General features: G+C 36.4%; 1 protein-coding gene across 1 annotated transcript; it reads right to left on the reverse strand.

The window, feature by feature from the left end:
- Positions 1-2,299: 2,299 nt before the first annotated feature.
- alg9 (ALG9 alpha-1,2-mannosyltransferase) lies at positions 2,300-16,690 on the reverse strand (the record flags this gene model as incomplete). The annotated part of the gene is made up of 15 exons (XM_084415430.1): positions 2,300-3,151; positions 3,592-3,722; positions 4,540-4,669; positions 5,811-5,958; positions 6,171-6,300; positions 7,949-8,103; positions 8,251-8,373; positions 9,111-9,216; positions 9,395-9,482; positions 12,036-12,171; positions 12,320-12,408; positions 12,523-12,593; positions 12,805-12,939; positions 15,619-15,754; positions 16,518-16,690. 15 exons carry the CDS (start codon positions 16,688-16,690, stop codon positions 3,028-3,030), a joined length of 1,875 nt encoding a protein of 624 aa, XP_084271556.1. The 3' UTR covers positions 2,300-3,027.
- Positions 16,691-17,459: the final 769 nt, after the last annotated feature.

Genomic DNA, 17,459 nt, shown 5'->3' on the forward strand with positions numbered 1-17,459 from the left:
CAGATGAGGTAGGCTAGTAAAAATGATAGTTTGATTTTAAAGTTTAGACTATAGACTAGGCCATATCTGGCTATGAGAGACAGTGAATTAAACCCTTTTCTTTGCATGACACATTGACATTACGCTTACAGTAGACCTACAGAACAGCTCTTTCGGCATTATCCTGAATGTAAATATTGTAAGCATTCATTTCATGTCTTAACTGAGGCTCTCAGTCCACGTGAAACCATCACATCCTTTGTATTTAAACCGTCCAAACCCTTCACCTAAAAATCAGTACATAAACAACCTAGGAAGTCGGGGAAGGTCTATTTTTTTTTAGTTTCGTTACAAGCTGTTCACACATTAGCAATGCAAAAAATAGCAGCAGCTCAACCAGGCCTCATCTTTTTTGCAGCCTATTCCATAGGCGGGGATTGCTTAAGTTAAATGAGTAACATTGTGACTTAATAAGATCCGGAAAAATCGCACTGTAGTCCAAACGAGTCGTTCATTGTAGTTCTTGCAAATTAAATTCTGTTAAATAAAATATCTCCCTTTGGAGTGGACTTTGAGCTTTGTAACCTTGCAGATCTTTTTTAAGCTCCAAACAGCAGCATTACACACTAACTAAAGCTGAAAAAAATGATCTTTTAAAGAATTATTATTTAGACTTTTCCAGGCCTGGACAACAAAATTTAACATATTTTCTTAGACTTTTTTACACCCCAAAACTTTTTACTCCAGGCATCAGTATAATGTCATAAAAATGTAATAGAAAACTATACAGCCTCCTTAAAGCACATTCACTTAAGTTTTAGATCATTGCTCCACTTAACTGTAAATTACATTTGAACTATGAAGCATAGAACAGTGCCTGGAAAACTATGTCTCATCTATGTTTCAAAGGGGGTTCTGTGTCATAGTGTATAGCGTCAATGCAAGGATTTAAAAAGGATCAGAGTTCCTGTAGTGTTGTGGGGCTTAACATGTCGTCACTGTAGACAGTTTAATAATACCAAGAGCCACACATTCATTGCCCTCAGCATGTTTACACCCACACCCACAATCGATTCACCACAGCGTACCTATGTTCTCTCTACAGAACCAACAATGACACATACGGGAAATGATGCGTGTTTTCAGTGATAAATCGGAGTCTCTATGGAACCCAGAGCTGCAGCACTTAACTCAAAAACATCATACAAATACGAGCAAACTCTTACTCGTGGTTTCTAAATAAAGCTTAGTTATACAATTTTAAAATGTTACTTGGCACTGAAAAGTTGTTAGTTAAAGGGAATGTTCACCCAAAAATGAACATTCGTCATCATTTACTCACCCTCAAGTTGTTCCAAACCTGTGTAAATTTATTTCTTCTGCTGAACACAAAAGAGGATATTTTTAAGAATATGGGTAACCAGAGTTAATGGGACCTAATGACTTCCACAGTTTGGAAAAAAATTAAAATACTATGGAAGTCAATGGGGTCCATCAACTGTTTGGTTGCCCATATTCTTCAAAATATCTTCTTTTGTGTTCCGTAGAAGAAAGAAATTTACACAGGTTTGGAACAACTTGAGGGTGAGTAAATGATGACAGAATTTTCATTTACCGTACAAAGAGAAAATCTGACCTTGAATTTGACACTTTTTGAAGTTTTTATTTGAATCATTTGATAGAAACTGCTGGAGTGAATTTCTAATTGTTCATCAGGGGTCTTTTAATTAATTTAGTTTGCTTAAACTTTTATATTTAATAGATTTTATATTTTTACTAAAATGGTTTAAATATAAACAACTTATATTTACATATTTAATATTATTGAACTATTTGGTTAGTAAAATACTTTGTATTTTTACAGCAAAGCACAACTAGGAAAGAAATTATATTTATATATTTAATATTAGATAGAAATATGTGATAAAGTATATATTTTTATACATAAAATAATTGTTTTTATTTTTATTTGTAAAAAAAATTATATTTGAATTGTTTAAAATATGTAATAATTTTTGTTTTTATGTAATAAAAATATGTAAGTATTTTTATAAATAATATAATTCATTTTATTTTTGGAGAAGAGCAGAACCAGATAAAAAAAATATTAAATACAAATACGTGAAATTTAGAAGAAAATCTATATATTTTTTATTTATTTACTTTAGCCTATTATTATTAAAGATTTTACATAATTTAATGACTTTTTCAGGCTTGGAAATAACAATTCCAGGTTTTTAATAACTGGGAAAACCTTGAAGTTCACAAAGACAACAAATATTAGTGCATCCATTCCAGGAATGACCTCTCTGAAACAGTCACACATTAAGACAGTCTTCTTTTATTTGACTCAATCACAGTTAACACTGATATGATTCAGATGACAAACATTATTTGGAATGTAAACACTCAATTGTTCTGGTCTGCAGTCTGACCTCACAGTCAATGTCCACTTTTCCAGACGATGGAACTGAAGAAAAAACTTCAGTTCTTGGTGCAACTTTCATCCTGAGATGCTTAGGCTGGCCTGGGCCAGTTGCTCAAACAGGACAAATGAACAGCAGTTCATATCTCTGGACACATGAGATCTGGTTTGGGTCTGCATTCATGGAGTACAGTTCATTGTCCCAGATCAAGGATGAGGTCATTTCAAATGAGGGACTGTAGTCCTTAAAGGGTCATCTAAACAGAAATCTTCTGAAACGCTTCAGAGAGATGCAGAGAAGCACACACGCAGGAATGAATGAACAGAAGGCATGGAATGGAGCGGAGACGATCGGAGAAGATGGGTAAGGCATTCATGCTCCACAGGATGGGCAGCAATGCTGATGTCTACATACAGGCTTGACACTGCATGACTTGATAAAGTTGCTCAAACAAACTCAGACATACATGTATACATTCATTCCATTCATTCATTCGCACTCACGCACAAAAACAATCCAGAAAGAGGATGTGGAGGAGCATCTTGGGACCAAATGATGAAGCACTGCGAGAGACAGGACTTATGGAGGGGTGTGATTATGAAAAAACAGCAGGAAAGGCAGGTCAGGCTTGCGTTCTTTTCCGGGTGTTTTTGAGTCGTTTCGGTTTGAGGATGACATATCTGCTGTAGGTGGTGTATTGCTCAGACAGAAACGGGATAAAAAAGGCCCTGAGGAATCTGGAGGACCTGTGTAGGAGACACACGAAAAGGGAAGAGCAACAGGATCACGAAAAGGATGAAATATACACAAAATAGTTCATAAAAACCAGAATTCCACAATCAAAGTTTCTTTAAAAAGAAACCATTTATTTCGCCATCATGAACTGGGCAATAAAGACACGCAGAGCTCATTACTGATAAATTGGGTCAAGGATAATCTCTCTTAGGATGATTAGACACCCTGTGTCACAACGATTCATTATGAGCGCTTGAGAATGATGTCATAAGTATCTTTTAAAAGGACAAGCAGGCCCTCTAGTGGATAAGCGCACACCCTACAATTTTCAATGACTCTTTACAGCAGAATTAATTTACTCTGAATGAATTACCCACAAGTGTCTCTTGTATGTTAACAAATTTCCACTCATTTTGGAAAATGCCCATATACTCCACCACTAAAGACTTGCCTGGTAGCGTCTAGAAAAGGCTTGTCAGCAATAATGCTCCACTCGTCTTTGTTGGTGGCGTATCGTGGTTCAAGAGGGGCTTCTGTTTCTGTTGCCAGATCCACCAGGTAATGACACTGCTTCAGTTCTACCTGAGAGCCAGAGAACATGGAAAATGACATGTACTTCACATTCAGCTACAACACAGACATATGCAGAGACATTTAAAGGTTGTAGATAAGTGACACTGACTTTAACTTGTGCATGATTTAAAAAGAAATATATAAAAAGGGGTGTATAGAGCTGAATAATTGATTTTCCGAAGTAAAATGGCATTCAAACTCAGTATAGAGCAGGGCTGTAACCACCATAGACAATGAGGGGGACAAAAAGTGTTTTAAGTTACATTTTTAGGCTTGTCTGTCTCAGTGGTCTAACAGCGCTCCTCAATGTCAAAATGATTGAGATGACCAATCAAATCAAAGAAGGCGGTCCCTACTGAAAACAGAAGATGAGTGCCAATTCCAACATGGCACTTCAGTTTTAAAAGCAGAGTGCATGGTAAGATGCAAGTAGCTAAATATTTGACAACCGTTTCATTATAGAAATGTTAAATGACTGACAGTAATATCCAGTTATCCAAACTACATTTTTTTTAATTTTTTTTTTATTGAAAATATGTTATAATTTATAGGATTCATAACTGAATTTGACATGACAAGAAACATTTTCCGTTTGACATATTAGACAAATAAGAGTGAATAAAAAGGAATAAAACTTATTTGCAAATAGTTGTAATTGATTACTTAACAACTACAATTATTAGACCCAGAACTTTTTACCATTCTTCTTTCTTTTTTTTTCTTCTTTTTTTCCTTAAATCCCTTTTAATTATTTAACTCCTTTAAATAAAAAGACCAATTATAAAACCAGAATTGAAGTCCCAAGTGTATGTGTTAGGTCACTCACATATCGAGATGTCTCCTCAAGATTCTGATCATTCATGTCTGATGGAAGTATCCAGGTGGCATCAGGACCCATGGCATATGGCTTAGGTAGCTGACCCCTGAACTCTGACTGGATGAACTGTAAGTGCCAGCTGGAAATTAATACGATATAGTTAGTATGTATCATAGAGATACAGTGCTATGCATAAGTTTAGACACCCATACTAAAGTTGGCTAAAAAGAGGAATAAAAATCCAAATAAAAATCATCACATAGCCTTCACCATTCCTAGAGATTGGCATGGTTTTATTTCAGTTAGCCTAATAGCTAGTTTGATTTGCATTGAGAGATGATCTTATGGAAAGTACCCCATGCCAATCTCTAGGTATGGTGAAGGCTATGTGATGATGTGGGGCTATTTTAATTCCAAAGGCCAAGGGAACTTTATCAGGATGCACAGTATCCTGGATCCATGAAGTAACTGGCCTTTAAAAATAAAAATCTGCCTGCCTCTATGGGAATTTAACATAGGGGTGTCCAAACTTATGCACCCTGTATTTTAAGGAAGAACATTTATTTATTTACGATACATTATTCATTCACAAAGAAAATTGGTATCCTTAAAGGTTGGATTTTTCCTAATTTTTTAAATTAAGGCATTAAGTTCAATTTCCAAAAGATGATTTTTTATTCCTCTTTTTAGTCAACTTTAGCATGGGTGTCTAAACTTATGCATAGCACTGTATACTACCGTTCAAAAGTTTGGGGTTTGTTTCCCCAAGTTTCTTATGCTCACCAAGGCTGCATTTATTTGATCAAAAATAAAGGTAATATTGAGAAATATAATTAGAATTTAAGATACCTGTTATATATCTCAATATACTTTAAAATGTAATTTATTCCTGTGATGGCAAAGCTGAATTTTCAGCATCATTACTCCAGTCTTTAGTGTCACATGATCCTTTAGAGTTCATTCTAAAATTCGTATTATTACCAATGTTTAAAAGAGTTGTGCTGCTTAATATTACTGTATGCCTTACTGTATATTATAAAATTACCCCCATACATTTTTTCAGGATTCTTTGATGAATAAAAAAAGGTTAAGAGAAAAGCATTTATTTGAAATAGAAATATTTTGTAACATTATAGGTCTTTACAGTCACTTACAGTGACCAATTTAATGTGTCCTTGCTGTATAAAAGTATTAATTTAAATATGAATGACTCCAAACTTTTAAACAGTAGTGTATATTTATGTACAGTCTTTAAGAGTTTAATCAGAACTCAAACTCACTTGTTGGGCAGGAGAAAACTGCTGGGGAAGCGGTACCACTCTTTCCCTACACAAACATTGACTAGTCTTCCCTCTGGAACAGTGTGGATAGCAGGGTCTTTAGCAATGCGGTGAAACTCTGGATACAAATCCAGCGGAGCATGATAACCTTAACACACACAACAACCCCAAGTGAGAGACATCACAAAGGGAGTATTGTACTGCACAAAGTAAAGATTAAGTAAAAATGGTTTTATCATTTTGTTTATCAACCTCATCAGCCAGCTCTATAACCCTACCTTTGGGGGCATAATTCGTTAGATTTGGCCCAAATCTCCCTCAACATGCTTATTGTTGAGCCCTTATACGATTTGTCCTTACCTCTGAAGAGGGCCACAGATCGGGACAGTGAGAGCACTCCAAACAGCAGCACAGAGCCGAGAGCCAGCCAGTTGGAGGAGATGGTGTAGTGCTCCAGACGATAGCGCTGGAATATGAAGTGATAGCACTTCTATATGGAAAAAAAACAGACAGAAAACTGTTTAAAAGGGAGAATCAATTAAAGTATCGCATTCAAATTCCATGCAGGTTTACCAGCAAACTGGAAATATACTAATAAAGATCTGCAGTTCTGTGTAGTTTTTGGACATGTGCTAATTTGCAAATACAAGTTTCATGCACACTACTGTTCAAAAGTTTGAAATCAGTTTTTAATAAATTAATATTTGTTATTCAGCAAGGATGCATTAAATTGATCAAAAGTTACAGTCAAACATTTTTTAATAAATGTTACAAAAAATCTTTTTGAAATAAATGCTTTTTTATTAATCAAAGTATCCTGAAAACCTGTATCATGGTTTTGACAAAGATATTAAGCAGCAGCACAACTGATGATAAAAAGTAATAATTCTTGAGCACCATATCAGCATATTGTGACACTGAAGTAATGATGCTGAAAATACAGCTTTGCATCACAGGAATAAATTACATTTTGAAATATATTTAAATAGAAAACAATCATTTTAAATTGTAATAATATTATATATACACAAATCATTCAGTACCATATAATTGAAGTCACTATGAAATCAAAATTGATAATTCATATTTTGTATGGAATACTGCATTATCTTAGCCTGACGTCGTCATACTCAATTCTAGTCAGAATGTGAGTCTGATACTTCTCCATTGAGCTTTGATTATGGGGCGTGTTTCAACCGAACCAGGAAAAAAAATTCCTCTGCACTCAATTGGATAGACCTACAACCAATCAGAGCAACGGAGTAAGTGACGTATGTTTTTCATTCATGTTTCCGATCGCGGTTCACTGTTCCTCTTTTAAAATTAATGCGCTGTCGATATCTTCTATAACAGACGCGATGGCGGAATCTACACATGATGTTTCATAAACAAATTTCAGGAGGAGCACATTCAAATAATCAATCCAATCAACCGTCTATCAGCATGAGAGGAAAGCATTTATTCACTCGGTCAACTCACCTAACATGACAGTTTTCAGCATCCCTGCACTCACTCTTGGCTTGTTCTTCCACAGCCAGGAATACGGGGGGAGTACTTTGGGTTCGGGCCGAATACCGAGCCCGAAGCCTCTCCTCAGACAGCACGCCAAATATGCATTTATTCTATCTGACTTATTTGTAAGCGTGAACTCGTGAAATCTCAATTCTTCAGCGGCAGTCATTTGAATTCAACCCAAGCGCTCGTTGATGACGTGGATGATGACGTTACCGTTGCTTATCTGTCCATCATCGTATAAAGCCCGCCCTGACAATTTGATTGGTCCGAACAATTTTTGTTCGGGCATAATAGCTCCTCAACGGAGCGAGTCCAGACCGAACTTCCCGACCAAAAAATATTGTGGGCGGGGTTCGGGCTGGCACCCAGGCTAGCATTATCTATTATGAATGATTTATCTAAATAACTCTTGCAACAACATCTCTGATGACGTGTTTACTGGTACGAGGATGCGATCACAGCAATTGCAAACAACAATGATCCAATCAATTTCCAATGGACAAAATCAAGCCCCACCCTACATTTTTCTTGTTCGAGAAGCCGTTTCACTGGGATATACGTAATGTAACAATAGGGAAGAAAAGACTTATGCAGCTTCTGTTTCATGCAGAAGCAATTCTAACCTGCAGCGAGGATAGTGCCACCGCCCCACACAGACAGATGAGAGGGTAGATGGGAAACAGAAAGCGCTCTTCTTTATGTGGACGAGTGAAGAACACAAGCATCCATAGGTACATAGGAGACAGTGTTAACCAGTACGGCCGGCCGAGGTTCTGAACTGCAAATTATACATTAAGAAACATGAGATTACCAGGATGCCCAGTACGCCACCAACGTCACAATTATTTTGTTTGGTCTTTAGTTGGCAACTTAAGGACTTAAATGAAAAAAACAAGTCAAAGGCACATTATTCTCTCTTACTTACCATTGAATCTTTGAAGCAGTGCCTCCATTAGTGCCGTGAGAGGAAGAGAAAACAGGGCCAACAAAAACACAATGTTGAAATTAAGAAAACCATTTACAAAGTAGTAATGCCAGGGCTCTGTGCCTGTAAGAGAAAAAAACACTGCAATAAGGTTTAACTGTTGATGACTGTTGCCATCTGACGGCACTAAGAAGAATTATCATTTACGTGCTTTACTGTAAACAATTTTTGTTTGTTTTAAAGGTGCAGTATGTAATATTGACAGCTAGTGGTTGAAATGGGTACTGCAGTAAAAAATGTAAATATTGAAGAGTTATCTCCCGCGCCCCCTCCTCCTCAGACTCAACACATACACGGGTTGCCAGATTGAGGAGCACAATAGACAATGGAAAGCGACGAGCCTTACACTGTGCGTCAATCAGCTAATGTATACAGTACTTTTACCAAGCTATTATTATTATTGAGGCTTTGTACGTCAGGTAGAATCTGGAATCTCTGACCCACTTTTTTGTTAGCTTCAAAGGCTGAAATATGCTGTTTTCCCCCAACTGGCAACTCGGGGTGTCGAAATACTATCGGGTAAATTGGCAATGGGCAGGTTTAACACAGACCAGAGCAAAAACAGACATTCTGACATTGAAAAAAAATCTCAAATTTGAATAACTGGCTGTAGCATTCAGCATTGTTGTTTTTTTTTTGTGGAAAAACAAGTATTTGAACGTAGCATGTTTCCTAAATCTCAGCAACCATATTATGGTATTTTTATGCTTTAATACAGCCACAAAACATTTTTTACATACAGCACCTTTAAGGATGAGTCAATAATTTCTAGAAGTATATACAAATAATTTGAAGCGTACCATAGAGATCTGGCCCATGAGGAGTGAACACATTGTATAGTATTATGTTCAGAGGAGCAATCACTAGCTTGCCATAATAGTAGCTGTCTATTCCAACAACAGGGACCTACAGAAAAATATAACAATAAGTGTTATCAGTGTTAACATGTCAGTATAATACAATGATTCTGGATATTTTTTATTTTTAAATGCCATTTTGCTATTGATGAAATATCAGTGTCTGAAGGACACAAAAAACAATTCAGAAACCTAAGACAGACAGAAAGATCTAGGAGTTTCCCAACCAGAAAGAGCAGCAGCGCCACCAGAGTCCACATGATAAAACTCTTCCACTTCTTCTGCAGCAACAGCAGGTCAAAGGCAATGGGTATGCTGCAAAATCAATCAGTAAACAGATCCTAAATTCACCTAGTTGGATGATCAGGATTATTTTTATGGCTTTTCGCCAAAAGTGAGTAAACATTGACTTTGGTGAGTAAATTTAACAGTTACTAGCCATTTTCATTTATTAGGGAACTGCAGGATAATTCATGGATTAAACTACAGTTTGACGATTACTTTTTTATTGCTATTGCTATGTTTGTTTTTTTGCTTTGCATTGTTGGGAAAGTAAGTTATAAAGTAATGGTGAGAGAGAAGTGGGATCAGGACATGACCCAGGTCACAGACGAACCTGGGATTTTTACCTGATGAACATCTTCTGTAAACGGTCAGATTTGAAAGTTACATAAAGTGAAAAAGTAAAGAAATTTGCACCGAAAGTTCAGTCGGTAAGATTGGGGTTTTAATGTTTTTGAAAGAAGTCTCAATTGCTCACCAAGGCTGCATTTATTTGTTAAAAAAAATACAGTAATATTGTTAAATATTATTACTTATAACTGTTTTCTATTTGAATATTTTTTTTAATGTAATTTATTCCATGCAAAGCTGAATTTTCAGCAGCCATTACCACAGTCTCCAGTGTCACATGATCCTTCAGAAATCATTATAATATGCAATTTCATACCAAAGTAAAAAAAAAAAAATTATATCAATGTTGAAAACAATTGTGGAAATCGTAATACATTTTTTCAAAATTCTTTGATGTATAGAAATTTTTTAAAGAACATAATTTATTTAAAAAATACTAATTTTGTAACATTAAAGTATTAATTTCTTTAAAAAAAAAACTTTCTGGCCCAAAGGTTTAAACATTAGTGCATATAGACAATATTATGGTAAAATATTATAATATCTGTTAGAAAATTGGTTTCAGTTGTGAGCACATAAATACATGTGCTGGAAATAATATGGGATTAAATGTGTTAAAGGGACACTTCACCCATTTGCATTAAGCTTTGTATTGTTAGAAACCCAGTCATATATTATAATAAATGTGGATTTTTCATCCATTTTTCCCTGAGATGGGAGAAATAAGGATTTAAGTGTTTTACTTCCTGCTTATTATGACGTAAAAATCATCATTTTGCGTCATAATAAGCAGGAAGTCACATTTCATTGAAAAGTGTAGAGACTACAGACACTCGTTCCTCATCTTTCCCAGGGGGCGGGAACCGCTCACGCTACAGGCCTATTACAGATCAGTGGGTGGGACTTGACTTTCTGAAACTAAAAGCAATATCCTCCATCTTGTTTGGAAGCTAAGCTAACAGGCGCTGTGGAGACAGATGTAAAGTTATGACAATAGCGGAGGAGAGCACTCAATATGATATAGAGGAAGAGGATTTCGGAAGTCTGATGCTTGAATCAGGTGTTTGTGGCTACCTTTACAAGCCGCATTATAGCGAAGAGCAGCCGAGGCAGAAGACCTGCCTGCCGCGGACGAGGAGCCCGGACTGGCTCGGGTTAGGGCGGACTGGTGGCGCCGGTGATCTCACTATGCAACTACGAACCGCTACGAACACAGAGATAGAGTCCGACTGTGGCAAAGAATTTCAACAATGACAACTTCTCCTGGATGAAATCTCTGAATCAGACGAGGACACGGACGTTTGTGTTGTGAATCAGACGAGGACACGGACGTTTGTGTTGTGAATCAGTCGAGGACACGGACGTTTGTGTTGTGAACTATCCTAGTTTCGCACCGCATCTGACTGAACATCCAGGTAACGTTACAATGCAATAATTCACCACTTCGAAAGAAATACAAATGAAGAGTAATTCACTAATGAGTTCGCCAACTAACTAGACATTTTGTGTGAAATTAATTTCAAGCTCTGGTGGTAGCTAGCCTTGTAGACGGAAGAGTTATTTCTCTTAGGCAGATATGCGCTTTCTGGATTAGTGGGAGTGGCTTGCGCAGCTGTGCAATGTGGTGCATTGTGGGAGTTGGTGTCTTTCATACAAATGCGTCCTGAAGTTACTTTCTTTCTTTCCTCGGCCAAGAAGGCACCAAATTCAAAATTAATTTTACATTTCGACTACATATATGACCCACTTTCAATAAAGATCAATGTTCCCATGGGTGAAGTGCTCCTTTAAAGATCCTATTATGCTATTATCCTATTATTTTAAAGGTTCCTTATTTTGTTTTGGAGGTCTTCTAAAATAAGTTTACATGCATCAAAGGACAAAAACACTATTTTTTTCGTAAAATACATTGCAGCATCACCTCCTTTCTCAAAGAGAAAGATCTAAACCCCTGTCCTTTGCAGACCTTTTACATTTACAAACCGCTATATTACACACTGCATGAAGGGTACTATTTTAAAAAAGCATAATAGGGACACTTTAAGCCCCCAAAAACTAAAATGTGGAGAACAAAAATCAGGAAAATAATTCTTAAAATAAATCTGCTAAATGCAAAATAAAGTTTCATGGCTGATAATAAATCTTTATGGCAGATTTTTTTTTTTGTTTGCCATTGGCGGGTTTTTGACCCTGCTTATCAATATACAAAAATATAAACTGTTGGCCATTTCTTACCCCAGAAGGGCACAGAAGGGCCAGCCCACTATGGCCCCCGCTGCAATACCCAGCACAGCCAGACTCGGGTGTCCCTGGAACCAGCCAGTCATAGCTACCACAGTACTGTACATACAAAACGTACTGGGGAGGAAAGCTGTATAGAACACATACACAAACATTAACATGCAGTGTATACAAAATATGTCAAAAAAAGAAAAATAGTAACAAGCAGTTACAATTATCATCTAAATTCCATGTGATCAAGCAGATAAGCCACAAATGACCCATTTGATTTGACTCACCTGCAGAGGAGCAGAACATCCCTGCACTCAGGACGAGGAACGCCAGCAGAAGCCGTCCCACATGCAGGCCAAACTTCTTACACACGGCCCTGTGTGAGACCCATGACATCAGATCTTTGAGCCACTTTTATTTCGTCACACACTGTAAAATTCACCTATTTTAGCTCAATACTGAGGTGCCATTTGTAGTATTCTGCACTTACTTGTAGAAGTAGAGCTCACACACACAACAGGTAAATGCTAACATGCAGCGCAGGAAATAAAATACAAGGACCTGAATAGGAACATCAGCAAATTAGTTTACATCTTCACATACTACCATGATGTGCCCACAGTAGCACTTTACAATTTAAATGATTCTCATTACGGTAGCTTTACAATAAAAAAAATATAGGCCTATCCTTCACCTTTACAAATGCTTACAAGTACAAAATCAAAACTGGTCACCAATCTAGAACCTAGTTTGGGGCTGGTGACTAGTTTACCTTGTTGGTTTGTAATATTTTGGCATGAAAGCAGGCAGGAAGGGCATGGAGCCAAAGATACGCATAGGAACGAATTGCGTAGGCCGGGGAATATTCCCATGTCTGCATCCCTGTTCCATATAGCAGGTAGTGAGTCTGGCCAGCAAACAGAGAGATAAAAAGAATGTTTTAAGAATGTTTGGTACTTTCCTTTTGTATACTAAAGTAAGTAGCTCTCAGAAAAAGGTTGAAATTGAGCAAAATGGCACATTCATAAGGTTTTTAGACCACTCTATAGTCTGTCTGTGATCAGGAACAGACATGACAACCTTCTAGTGAAGACAAATAAAAAGTTCTTGAATCTGAACTACACCAGGACAGCCGCTAATGGGTTGGGTTATTACATACTCCAGGGCATCACGGGACACAACAGTGACACAGGGCTCAACAATAAGGATTCACTTTCTGCTGTCCCAGTTAGACCAGTATTTTAGCTTTTTACTTGCCCTGTAAATATTTTCTTGTTACATCATAAAAATAATACAATTTAATATATTTAAAAATAAATATGTAAATATGTTATAATTTCTAATAGGTTCAAAATTATAAACAAAAAACATTTTGCACCATTATGTCATAATTTTCACACACAAACAAGTGTTGAACTAAAAGCTGGAGTTATTTAACTTGTCCCACCATAAAAATAATATATATACACACACAGTATAAAATATATATATACACACACACACACACACACACACACACACACACATATACGCACAAACGTACAATATAATATATATGTATATAATACATATGGAATCTCTGACCCACTTTTTGCTAGCTTCATATATATATATATATATATATATTATATATATATATATATATATATATATATATATATTATATAAATATATATATATATATATATATATATATATATATATATATATATATATATATATATATATATATACACACACACACACAAACATACAATATAATATATGCTAAAACATGTTATAATATATACATGTTAAATGGGTTAAAAAAAATAAAACAAATTGCACCATCATTTCATTATTGGGTGTTGAATTCAAAGATGATTGTAAGCTGTAGAAATTTGTTTTACACACACACATATATATATATATATATATATACACACATATATATACACATATATATACACATATATATATACACATATATATATATACACATATACATACATATATATATATATATATATATATATATACACTCACCTAAAGGATTATTAGGAACACCATACTAATACTGTGTTTGACCCCCTTTCGCCTTCAGAACTGCCTTAATTCTACGTGGCATTGATTCAACAAGGTGCTGAAAGCATTCTTTAGAAATGTTGTCCCATATTGATAGGATAGCATCTTGCAGTTGATGGAGATTTGTGGGATGCACATCCAGGGCACGAAGCTCCCGTTCCACCACATCCCAAAGATGCTCTATTGGGTTGAGATCTGGTGACTGTGGGGGCCATTTTAGTACAGTGAACTCATTGTCATGTTCAAGAAACCAATTTGAAATGATTCGAGCTTTGTGACATGGTGCATTATCCTGCTGGAAGTAGCCATCAGAGGATGGGTACATGGTGGTCATAAAGGGATGGACATGGTCAGAAACAATGCTCAGGTAGGCCGTGGCATTTAAACGATGCCCAATTGGCACTAAGGGGCCTAAAGTGTGCCAAGAAAACATCCCCCACACCATTACACCACCACCACCAGCCTGCACAGTGGTAACAAGGCATGATGGATCCATGTTCTCATTCTGTTTATGCCAAATTCTGACTCTACCATCTGAATGTCTCAACAGAAATCAAGACTCATCAGACCAGGCAACATTTTTCCAGTCTTCAACTGTCCAATTTTGGTGAGCTTGTGCAAATTGTAGCCTCTTTTTCCTATTTGTAGGGGAGATGAGTGGTACCCGGTGGGGTTTTCTGCTGTTGTAGCCCATCCGCCTCAAGGTTGTGCGTGTTGTGGCTTCACAAATGCTTTGCTGCATACCTCGGTTGTAACGAGAGGTTATTTCAGTCAAAGTTGCTCTTCTATCAGCTTGAATCAGTCGGCCCATTCTCCTCTGATCTCTAGCATCAACAAGGCATTTTCGCCCACAGGACTGCCGCATACTGGATGTTTTTCCCTTTTCACACCATTCTTTGTAAACCCCAGAAATGGTTGTGCGTGAAAATCCCAGTAACTGAGCAGATTTTGAAATACTCAGACCGGCCCGTCTGGCACCAACAACCATGCCACGCATTCTGACATTCAGTTTGGAGTTCAGGAGATTGTCTTGACCAGGACCACACCCCTAAATGCATTGAAGCAACTGCCATGTGATTGGTTGATTAGATAATTGCATTAATGAGAAATTGAACAGGTGTTCCTAATAATCCTTTAGGTGAGTGTATATATATATATATATATATATATATATATATATATATATATATATATATATATATATATGACCTTTAATAATAATAACAATTTTCGACCTATTTTTACTATTCAATCACAAGTCGCAATTTTTACTAAATCTTTGTTAGTCAGATAAATAATATTAATGTGGTGACATCAGAATCAACAGAATTGAAACAACAATAATGAATAAATCACACCAAAAAAAAAAAAAGTGTGCTAAGCATAACAACATAAGACGTAATGAGAATGCAGTGCCGGGCCAACAGGACCATCAACTAGCCCAAAATGGTCCCGCCCATTTTTATTACTGTACCCTGAGAGCTTAGCAAAGAATTGTGAACCAGGAAAATATGTAACTCACTGGCTCCCAGTAATTGTAGGTTTCGTCACAGTCAGAGATGTTACTGAGCAGCGCAGCACAGAAGCGGGCTGAAACCAGGCACTTGAAGGCTGTGGAGCCCTCAGGAGCCCACACCTGTCCTGCCTTACTGGATGACCTGTAATGGAGAGCCAGGGGATAGGAACTAATGTGCTTATCTGGGAGCAAACTAATAAGCAATATGGGAACAGAGCACATGGTAACACAAGGTTGTAATTAATTTATTTAGTATTTAAAACAGCGTCAATCTACATAGAATTAGACTCATTCACAAGCATATTAATATAGAGAGCATGAGAAATTCCAGCTTTTCGCATAAACAAAATAGACAACAATGTCAATGGGAGTGTGATTTTATTCCTCCTGCGCTGTTCATCTAACGTTAATGACAATGTAAGAAGATTATGAAATTGGACATGCGCTAATGTGCACCTGAGAGTTGCGTTACACAGCATCAGACATGCTAATGGTCAAATCTGAAAATGTGTCACTAAAGTATTCCAGCTCAATAATAACAAGCATTCATTTTAAAAGAACGACCATTATATACACAACTTCTTTTTCATTGTTTGTTAATGTTAGTTCTATGGAGAACTGATCAGCGTTTACACACCGGTAGAAGAGCTGCCTTTGAACGAATGAATGATTGAATGAAAGTCGTCATGTTACATTAAAGCGAGCTTGTATTCGTGTCGCCTATATACATTTTAGTATTTCTGTCTCTTCGTGTTATTTAGACAGTCTGTGGATATTTCATGTGTTTGCCATCTGTATTAATCGTAACGTTATATCCAGACAGCCTGACGTTAGCGAGCTAGCGACCTGTCAACACTACACAATGTTACACCGCGCGTCAGCTGGACTGGCTTATGGTTACTTACTCATTACGGGGGTCACTAGACTTATTGTCCTCAACACACTTGTCTTCTTTTGTTGCTCGGCTGTCAGTGGTAGGTGTGTTGTTCACGTTGTTGGCATCTTGTTTGCTTCCCCGTCTGTTGCGTTGACGGAGACTCTTCGTCGCCATGTTTCTACTGGCCGTGCGTGACGTCATCATTACACAGCGCAGTTCGACGGAGAGCCATTAGCACGCGGATGGCAAACATTATTACATCAGTAGTATAATTGAGATACTATTATGTTTTTGTAGTTGTTTTGGTATTTTGAATTAGTTTTTATTTTTGTGTTTTCCGTTTTCATTTTAATTTAAAATAAGTTTAAATTAATAACTATAATTAATAACCTTACTGCAAACACCAATTTAGCATGCTTTCATTGACTTGACCAAAGTACTTTTCGATGTATACAAACATTTCATGACACATTTAATATAAACATTTTCTCATCTATTCTCATTTAATACATTTGGCTATCATCTAAGCAAGCTGAACAATTAATTAGATTAATATCAGTATTAGGCCATTACTTAGTAGTACCATTGTATTATGGTACAATGATGGTAATAAACCATAAGTTATTAATTACATTTTAAACAGTGTAATTAGATTACTAAATTATTTGTAAAGTATTCTGTTCGGTTACACTTTATTTTAAGGTGTCATTGTTACAGTGTAATTATATATTTAAGTACTGAGTAATATTAAGCAACTACATCATGTACTTACTATAGGGTTAGTTAGGGTATAGGATTAGGATTTGGTTGAGGGTTAGTTGCATGTAATTATTCTTGGACTGACCAAAATATTTAAAGGTGGAAGGTTACATTAAAACCTACATTTTAAAATTAGATGTTATTTTTTTTTTATGTTAAATCCACTATTGCCTTATATAGAATTGTTCGATGTAGTCTATACAATTACATC

This window comes from Rutilus rutilus, assembly GCF_951802725.1.
Source record: "Rutilus rutilus genome assembly, chromosome: 7".
In the NCBI taxonomy this organism is placed as follows: Eukaryota; Metazoa; Chordata; class Actinopteri; order Cypriniformes; family Leuciscidae; genus Rutilus; species Rutilus rutilus.